At 43.4% G+C, this 10,418-nt stretch overlaps 1 protein-coding gene across 3 annotated transcripts in view; it reads right to left on the reverse strand.

Moving 5' to 3' along the window:
- LANCL3 (LanC like family member 3) overlaps positions 1 to 10,201 on the reverse strand; it is a 398,209-nt gene extending 388,008 nt beyond the window's left edge. For 2 of the 3 annotated variants that reach the window (XR_011284080.1, XM_069639246.1), the window contains exon 1: positions 9,315 to 10,198. Coding sequence is in view for 2 of the 3 variants with exons in the window: in XM_069639246.1 (XP_069495347.1) it covers positions 9,315 to 9,863 (549 nt within the window). In the remaining variant the exon portion in view is untranslated. Of the gene's footprint in view, positions 1 to 9,314 lie in introns of all 3 variants that reach the window. The other variant, XM_069639247.1, reaches the window with a different exon arrangement.
- Between the last annotated feature and the right edge of the window lie 217 nt (positions 10,202 to 10,418).

The raw sequence follows: 10,418 nt of genomic DNA on the forward strand, positions 1-10,418 counted from the left end.
TAGTAAGTAAGGACCCGAATGTCACAATAACATTGGAAATAATTCTGAGATCAGAGGATGGCCTAATATTGAATATGTCAATCATAATGAAGCTGCTGCAATATATCCCGCGGCTGAGAGTGATCCGGTCCGAAAATATAAAGATTGTGAGTTTCCCGGATGAGAAAATAGATGACTCAGTGGTATCGATATTAAACACTGCTGCCCTGACCACCTTAATGCTTGACACAAGTGATGACTTCTGAGCATTGGGATTTGACATCAAGAGGAGTGATGCCCCTCAAAATCGACAGCAAAGAGGGTGGAATAAACAGGCTGCCCCCAAAAAGTACCCACACTCTTGATTCGCCGCCGATGCCTGCCACTTTTAAGAGATCGCCATGGTTGGATCGGGACTCAACTAAACATTTGGCTCTAAAGCCAAATTTGAAACTATGATAATAAACATCCTCAAACATCAAACAAAGATATGGAACGCCTAAACAAGATTCGGATTACTATCAAGGGGAGAGCACATTCGACTCAAATACTATTGAGGCACCCCATACAGGAGCAAATCGACCCTCCTCAGAAAATTCGCATCTTGGAGCTGGGTTGCCAGTGTGCTAGCCACGAAAGCCCGGGACTAGGATCCGAGGCAAAACACCTGCACAAGTTTGAAAATAGGGAGCTGGAACACTAGGGGTTTCAGGCACGTTTTTAATGAGACTCGACAACCGATGTCAAATTTGGGAATAATATGTATCCAGGAATCCTGGCTTAAATAAACTCCTCTTTTGGAAGGATAGATACATAGTCTTGCTCAACCCAGGAAAGAGGGGGCCTCGTGAAGACCCTCGTCCGGCCTGCTGACTATGATAAAAAATGGGGCAGACATAATAGTCATTGAAGTCATAAACCCGAATCCCTATATCCAGATCTCGTTAATAAAACTGGCAAGAAGGATTCCGAGACACAATGCCCTCCTCTTATTAAATGTCTATTGGAACCCGGGGAATGTGGAGGGAGAGTAATTCCTAGATCTGGTAACCAACTGTATTGATCAAATGGTAGAGAATCATCAAAACATCCAAATAGTGATTTGTGGGGTCCTCACTGACAACTGTCTGGAAGAAGAGCAAAAGGACCCCGAGATTAAAACCTGTGACAAGGACAAGGAAAAAGTTGTCGGGGAAAAGCCTGGATGAAAGAGATGGAGCTGAGAGGCATACATTGACTTAATGGTAACATTGAAGGTGATATGTTTGCCGCTCCTACTTGGTCCAACGGTACTAGAGAAGCCATGTTGTATTATTTTTCCGTCTCAGGAAACTTGCTGCCAAGCATTTTGTCGCTAGAGGTACAAGCTGTTCCTCAGACCGATCATGACCCCATCATTGTTAATATCTCGGAAAGGAAAAAAAGAGCCCAAGACCAGCTGGGTGGAATTAGAGGGAGGTCGCAATCGACTGCAGATTAAACCAAAGGATATCTGGGTGTTAATGAAAGATTTGTAAGTGGCAACACCGGGAACCACAATCAGTGGAGTATGACCAGATGTTAATGGCGTTCAAAGAAAGTAAAGAGCAGCATCTAAAGCCCAGATTTAAAGTCATTCACACATACGACACTAAAGTGGCCAAACAAAGACATTTGCTGAGAAAATATCTTTTGTTTCTGAAAACATCAAACAAGCCCAATAAGAAGGAGCTGATGGGAAAAGAAGACAACAATACAAGTACTGGCCTAAGTCCCACAGAGCAATACCCCTTCAAAAAAGATGCAGAATCTATGTTAAAAGCCTTGGGTAACTCAAATAGTAGGAACCTATGGCAACTGTTAAATGAAAGAAAGGACTCCAAGGACCCATGTCTTTCAAACCCAATTGCGGAGAGAGCCCGGATAGAACACTTTAAAACGCTATTTGAAGACAAAAATAATAGTCAAAATGGAAATGAAGAAAGAGATAAAGTGTCACAGGCCTGGAATTTGGAGTATAAACGATAAGACCTTGAGTTGCTTATTATAAAAGCAAGTCGATCATGAGTGCCGGAGCCTGGTGGAATCTTGAACACAGTGTTAAAAGCAAATCCAGAACACTGGTCTATATTCTGTGAGATTCTATTCAAAAGAATAGTGGAAATGGGCAAAGTGCCGGCATCATGGAAAGCAGCGATTGTGGTCCCTAGTTTTAAAAAAGTAGACCGGATGCGACCAACAAACTATCACCCCATTGCGCTGCTCGATTGTGCTGGGAAAATGTTTGTCATGCTACTTCTCGAACATTTGAAAGACTGGATTAAGGAAACCAATTCCTTTGATAACCGAAAGACTGGATTCGTAAAAAGAGGTGGGGTGCAGTCTTAATCTATTCCTACTTATCCTACTAAAGAAAAGAGTTCTCCATAACAAACAAAAAATCTACATGGCCAGCATTGATCTCCAGCAAGCCTTTGATAGTATAGATCGAAGAGCGTTATGGAAAAAATGTGAATCCAGAAGTTGCACAAGTGTCCTATTAAAGGCCATAGAAGAGCTCTACTCCGAGACGTATATGCAAGTCAAACTGGACCAGAGTGGTAACCTGTCAAAGAAAATCAAAACTACCAAGGGGTTAAAACAAGGATGCCCGTTGGTGGCCACCCTATTTAGTTTCTTCATAGAAGATATGAAAAAGATACCGAATAACAAACACTCATTCCCTCCGAAACTAAATGGTACAGAGGTGGATAGACTTTTATATGTCGATGACCTGATTCTCTTGGACCAGACTAAGGTTGGCCACCAAAGGTCTCTAAACCAGCTAGTGAGTTAGGTGACCAACAAGGACCTGAAAATAAATGCCACAAATTCAGAAATAATGATATTGGGCGACGCAAGAGGAAGGAAGAAACATAAACAAAGCTAGCTATTGGACGGAAAACGATAGGAACCAGCAAAGGACATGAAATATTTGGGTGCCTTGTTAAGCTTGTCGCAAGGAGAGAAAGCCTGTATATATGATCTGAAGTTTAAAGTAAAACGACTTACTGCACAAGGAAAGGTGGTGGATAGAAGATTTGGGAAATTCTCCCTGCAACCTATAACAACTTTTCACATACAAAAGGTATCCCTGGAACTCACTTTTGGCGGAGAGACGTGTCTGGGGTTTCGGCAAGAGACATGGGACCTTCTCGAGTGTTCCTTTTGGAAACGCATCTTACGACTACCAATGGCAACACCCATAGCCGTGATTCGGCACGAACTAGGGTTGCTATAATTAAGTGCCAAAGTAACATGGAACAAGTTGATGTTATTCAGAAAGGCAACCCTCGGTGATTGCCCTCCCCAATTTGAAGTACTTGGAATGCACAAACCAGGAAACAAGATTGGGTCTTGAATGAATGGAAATCAGACTGTGACCAGAATCTTGAAAAGCCTTGGATCTTCTGTCAATAACCTAGCTAACAATTGATTGCTCATAAAGAAGATTCTTTGGGGGATGATTGACGAAAAACAGAAGAAGTGCGATCAAAATCATCAACGCACACTCTGTCAGGGAAAAATTGCAGAGAAATTAATATAGCCCCACAATAACTGGAAAAATGTCCACATTGCAAGCAATGTGATCTACTGTTAAGATTCAGACTTAACGTGCTCCACAATGAAACTATTCTCCAAATGTACGGTAGTCACCAGGGTTCTATCAGCTGTCGCCTTTGTACACTGAAAAGTGAATCATTGAGACATTTGACATTATTCTGCTCGAAATTGAAAGATCTAAGGATGATTCCTCTACATGGCCCAATATGGTCCAGGAGGAATTGACGCAGAGAAATCGTGAGTACTCATATACGGTGTCAAAACAAGAGAATTAATTTAGCGACTGTAAAATTCTTGGAGGCTGCCTTTAAAAAAATTGAGGGAGAGGGATGCAATAGGCTAGATTAAATTCCATACTTCTGTATAGCAACATGGGAAGTGGCATTGGTGATCGTAAAGAAGGGAATGGAAAATTGTTTTTATCACCACAGATTTGGAATAAAATAGTGAAAAGTTTGTAATAAACTAAACACACTAAAATAAAAATAATAAATAAAAAATGCCTTCAACATCAGGCAGAACAACGAGCTGGAAGTTTGTGATAAAGCCTCTCCTTCGCTATCTAACTTTATTAGACAGCTTCTTTTATTGTGTCTTAAATCACCGATAGTACAGTGAGGTTAAATAGTTTTTTCAGTTTTGCATTATCTTGAGTTGTTGCTATAAGTGTTTACATGTTTTCACGTGGCTTTACTATGCAATTTGCATATTTGGTAAGTGCACTCTATAATACGGCATTACAAGGCATAACATAAGTAGTGTTGCATAGCAATTTGGTATGCAAATATGCAGGTTTGCTAATTAAATTGGCACGTGTGTAGCAAAACTAGCTATTTAAATTACCCTGTTCAATGAAAGCACAGCTCGCCCTACATTCCTCTTGCCCCGGTCTCTCTCCACCCTCTTATTTCTGTTCACTGCAAATTCCAAAGGGGTAATGGAGAGAGGGTGCAGCAGTAACCCTCTCCTCCAATCTTAAATGCCAAATTCCTGTGTGGGAGTGCAAGGTCAGATATGTTTTTTCTTTTTCAAATAATTGTTAACTAGACTTAACTGGGATGATACTTTTATTAAGCTAACCATATCCTCTATGGAAAAAAACAGTATTGAAGGACAGTCAAGTAATTTCATTCCTAAAAATGTAAGTTGTTTCATCATTACAGTATTGCATCTGTAAAACTCTTGTCTCCAAGCTTTACAGCAAAATGTGGGTTAGTGCATCTAAATTTCATAGTTTCAACTATATTTCATTTAATTGGGAAGTTGCATCACATCGACAAGTGAATCATTTTAAAAATGTACATGATCACACAACCAAATGCTTTGGTGGAAAACCTATGTCTGTGTCATGCAGGGGTGTTGGTAGCTCTGGAAAAGATAGGGGCTACGCTATTGTCCAAGCTGTCGGGACTCAGGGCTAGCTAGCTTTGTGGTTGTAGATCCTGAGCTTCGATCCGGGGCTACAACCAAAAGATCCGGGGCTATAGCCCCCTCAGCACCTCCCTAGCAACGCCCCTGGTGTCATGTTCGTTGCATGCATCTGTGCAACTGGTACTCAACCCATGAGCTGATCCAATACTAGTTGAAATTCTAACTTATCACCCTGTTGCTTGATACCAGCATTCCTGAAAGTGAGATGGCTGAAAACTGTAACCACCTAATTTTCCATGTTCTTTGTCTGTTACGTGATCCACTTGGATTAGTCTCTTACTTTCTTTTCTATTGCATAATGACTAGCCAAAGCTAACTAGATGTTTATGCAAAGTAGTTATCAATAGCTCCATCCACTCTGTACATCTATAGATCTGCTGCAATACCATACACTGTAGTGAGCCTCCAGAGCTCGCTTTGCTCTATGATTGATTGCATTATATATTCGCACCTGCGTTCGAGTGCTGGCCAAACTGTTTTCAGAACATTTTTATCATATCTATTTGTTTGTGTCCATTCATGCAGCTGGCCTTTTACATTTTACAGTCACTCATTCAGGGCTTGCAAAGTAGATTTTATGAAGGCGAGTACCATTTGCTGGGGATGTTTGAATCATTTATTTAACATTTACTTGGTTTGCAATAAATGTCAAATACATTTTTCACTGTGAATGGTTGGCCGCTAGGTGGCAGCAGTGTGCCAAACATAGTGGGCTTGTGGTGACATGTATCATTTTCAGAATGCTGATTTTCATTTTTTGTCATCCATTGCCATGGGCCGGGTGCATTTCTCTAAGGTAGAGCAGATAAACTAAGTTATGAGACCTGCAGGTTTTGCAGAAGAATTTACCAGGCCTTACTCATCTCACTAATGGCTTACTTCAGCAGTAGACGAAAAATGCTATATTGATGCTCATTTTATGTTTTGTGTACAAATAATGTCTGTTGACATTACAAATGTTAGTACAGCATTGCTAATGAAATTGATTGGTTTGCTGATCAAGAACATTAATTCACAAACTATGCTAATCAATTTTTGAAAACTAATTTATGCCGTGCATTATTGTAGGTCTTAAAATCCAAAACTTAAATATTTGTACCATGTAAACCTTGGAAGATATGTGGCCAAATTTGCAGAGTGGGTTAAAGTCCCTGATTGACTGTTTAGCTAGTGTGATCCTGGTCCGTTATTCAATCACACTCTGACATAACTGCAAATAGTGTAAACTCAATCATACTATTTGAACAAAAGACACCCTTGCAATGGGACAGATTTAATGAGTAGGAAGAAAATAGTGTACAGTTCTGCTCCTCTGCTAGTGGACCTCAAAGCTGTCACCTAGAATTTCATTATTGGTGTACTGGCCCTCCCTCAGTCATATAGCACTTGAGCTGACAGGCACATATATAGTCTCAGCAGCCAGTCAATCTACTACACTCTTTGGTACGCTAACTGTGGCAGAGCCAACATTAATTTTCTCCCGTGTTGCTGCTAGTCACAGAAATTGCTTGGGCCATGCAGAGTACTACTCCACAGCAGAAAGCGTGAAACGTTTTGCTCTGTCCGTTATGCTATTTTGTTGCATCTTGTGTAGCACAAATGCTAAAATGTTGTCACTTTCTAGGAGCCTCAGGGTCTGCAAGTAGTCGCGTAAGAAACTAATCCAGAAGCGGGGGACCAGGGCAAGATTGTTGCCGATCTGTGTTGATCTGAAGATGTGGCTCTAAGCAGTGTATATTTTGGATATTTTGTGAGCTGTCTGGAGCAGTAGTTAATGTGTACTACAGGTTGCTAAAGTACTTGTTTGTGTGGTTGTCTGTGGGTCTATCAGAGTAGTGCTTAAGAAATGTGGGGAGTTGTGTTGGTGTATCTGTGGTGGGTACGTTTGGTGTTTAGGAAAAATGTTGTGCAAATGTATGCGTTCAGATGGTGCATGTTCCATTTTGTAACCTGTATTTTTTCGGTGCACAGGCTATGTGCCACAATCTTTTTTCAATTAGGATGGGAGGTACAGTGATTTTTAAGTGGCTATTGTTACCATATTTTTCTCAAATCAATGGTGAACTGTATTGCATTGACACAACATGCAAGAGTGGGAAGTTGAGGCTTTCAAGGTGTACTTCAAACAGCAACAGCACACTCAAGACCTTCCTCTTTGCTTCTGCCTTCGCTCTTCCTCTACCCTGCTGAATTGTCTGCTTTGGCTCTGTGCACCTGGCTACCCTCATTTCAGGCCCAGGTCCCTGCCCGCCAAGACACACACCCGCACTGCCTCCTGGCAATCCTTCAACTTGGGTCTATATACATTCAACTTGGGTCTATATCTGTAACCCTACAGTCCCCTTACCTGCACTTATCAGACACCCCTTGTCTGCGCCTTAATCCTTGCACTTGCCACCTTGCTGGTTGCACTACCAGTTGTTGTTTTTATCCCTTGTTCAGCACGTTCCACCTCTTCCCCTCTCCCTTGCACTTTCCTCATGCCCCCTCCCCTCCACTTGCACGTTCTCAATGTCAATGGGCCTAGTAAGTTCGCTGTTTTGTCCTCCCTTGTGCCCCTCCCTTGCCTCGTCCCACTTTGAAACAAATGTGTATGAGCGCAATACAAATAAATCATATATCAGAACATTGAAGCCTTTTGTTTCAATTTGTTTTTGACAGCGACTCACCAGGGAGTCAAAAACCAGACAACAGGTGGACCAGAGTAGCAGAGTGACTCACCAGAACAGCCAATGAGCAGGGGGGTGGCAACCAGAGGGACACCAAACCACAGAGCTTTACTTGTACCGTGGTTTTACTTAAGTCCATTTTTAGTTTTGGCTATCAGGCAAAAGTATTGCGCTGGAGTAAAGCTAGGAAGAAGAGGATATGTGAGGAGGGACACACAATTTGAGGATATGGTTTATTTACCAACCCATCGACTGTCTGTGGCCATTTTGATCTGTATGGTCATTCCCACGGACTACTGGCTCCTCACTACCTTTCCAAAACACATCCTCCAACGATATCAGTGAGCTAGCGCTAAGAAAATTGTTAAAGGTTATTGTTTTAACCAAATAATTTAAGAAAATTACAAAATTCAAACTAGCTCTATCAAGCAGTAACGTCAGACTTTGGCATGCCAGTGTTATTTCTAAGTCGTCTGCTAAGAATTCAGAGTTATGGCTTAATTGCATCTGCAAAAGTGATTCAGGTATAATTAAAAAAATCTTTAGAAATCGTGTCTTCAGGCACTTCATTTATATATGTTCCTTGCACCAATGTCCTTTCTAAACAAACATCGACAAAGTCAACAGATTGACTTGTGTTTAGGTATTAGAAAGGCATATGCAAGACACTCATATGACTATATAATCACACCATGTTCTAGCTGTTGTATTTTATCGTCAGGTACTACCATTTTGACAGTGCATGGCAAATGCCTACCCCATGCCTACACAAAAGCCACCGTTGTCTTTGCCAATATTTGGATACAATAGAAGTGTATGCAGCCAGATGACTACTGCCAACTGCCACGTGTATTGAGTTTAAGGTACAGGTAAGAGCTTGCTTAAAGTACTGAATATCTGTTGGGCTCATTTACCGTAAAAAGCAAAAGTATTCATTAAGAGAAAAGATACAGTAATTTATGAACAATAAACTGTCACCTGTCATAGATGGATTAACTTCCTGTACTATTCATGTAGGAAAATTACATTTTAGCCTACTGACAATGTGTAGAGCCCTACACAGTTCAAATTATAGTGCCAATCAAAATATGTTTGAACTAATTGTAATTGTGTGTTTTCGTGTAAGTGCTAACACTAATACACATGTTCTTAAGAGATGGCTGTCAAATAGTATCTTGTTTAATTTGCATGCACAGCTGTATCACATTTTTTTATTTATGAATATATTGTTTTGATATTCTGTCCAGGACAAACCTAGCACCATGTTAGGGTATTATTCCAGTCAATGTCTACTCTGGCCAGTGGACACTACAAAAAAATGCAGCCACTTAACATTGGAAACCAAAAAGGTCAAGACTGACCTGCCCTGTCCTGAGCCCCCAACTCCACCCTTTGCCCCCTGCGCCAAACTGTCCCGCCGTCCCACTCCCCGCGTGTTTGGATGCAGTCAGAATACCAGTAGTTCCTTTTCCCAATAAACGAGCGGAAGGGAGCATATGAAAGAAAAAGGAGAAATGAAAAGCTAATAATGAAAGAAAACAACGACAGGCTACGTTTTGGACTATGAAGTAACTTTGCCTTCGATAGAAGACGCACACAGTGACACTAGTAACGGGTAACATAGAGGCGGTGGTTGCCACCGCGGCATCCTACCTCCACGCCCAGCTTTTGCCTCAGCATCATGGCCGCGCACAGGTACCCGCTGCGGCCCGCGAAGAGCTCGTCGGAGCCGCAGTCCAGGAAGGTGAGCTGGGCGCACACTCGCCACAGCTGACGGAACTTGTTGAGCGCCTCTGCCGAGTCTGGTAGTGCCAGTGCCCCGTACACTAGGGCGGCCACCGCGTAGACCCCGGCACCGCCCAGCAGGAAGGCGGCCCGCGTGTGCCTGTCGGGCTCGGCGTCGGCTTGCCGCAGGCAGGGCTCCAGCAGGCTGCGGGCGCGGCGGAGGTAGCCCTCCCGCCTGGAGGAGAAGAGCGGGCACTCGGAGACGTGGTAGAGCATGTAGGCCACCCCGGCCGGGCCGCTGTACAGCCCGCCCTCGCCGTCATTGACCGGCACCTGCCGCAGGATGCCCTCTATGGTGGCAGTGACTAGCGGGACCCCCGCCTCGCCCTGCCCGCCGCCTAGCGCGCTGCCATCCTGGTAGTCACCGAAGCGGTTCTGGAAGCAGCGCTTGCTCTCTGTACTTAATGTCGGCTCCATGACGCCAGGCACTGCGGAGAGCAACAAAGAACAATAAAAAAAAAAAAACACGTGTCTTTCATGAAACGTCAATCTGGGAACGAAATAGAAGCTAGGGGCCCAGGCTGGCCCATTTCTGGTGCCCCAGGTGGTTGTGCACGGGCTTAGTGGACGACAGCCACGACCTGCAGCAGGCTGCAGCTTGCTGCACGTTGGCTCCCGGTAATTGGCGATTCTCCTTCCTGCGGTTGATTCTGTAACTCCCGTTGAAATTCATGGCTATACCACCCCCTCCGCAAACCGGAGGGAAAGTGAGGACCGACTTCCCGAAATGTCTGCCATTGTGCTCAACAATATATGTGACTGGGTGGTAGACTATGCATGGGCAGCGGAGTAACCAGGGGTGTTGCATGGCACCCCTGTGAGGGGCCATGGTACATTCCATGGAGTTGTGTGGTCACATGGTTATCCATGTGACCAACCTAATAAAAGGTCCGAGCCGCTTCCGGCTCGGCAGTCACGAGTGAACCTGACTCCGCGTGTGTGTGTTGTGTTGGTGCCGGGGGGGTGCCTCGC

The sequence above is a fragment of the Ambystoma mexicanum genome, chromosome 7q (genome assembly GCF_040938575.1).
Source record: "Ambystoma mexicanum isolate Mex_15411 chromosome 7q, UKY_AmexF1_1, whole genome shotgun sequence".
NCBI lineage: Eukaryota > Metazoa > Chordata > Amphibia > Caudata > Ambystomatidae > Ambystoma > Ambystoma mexicanum.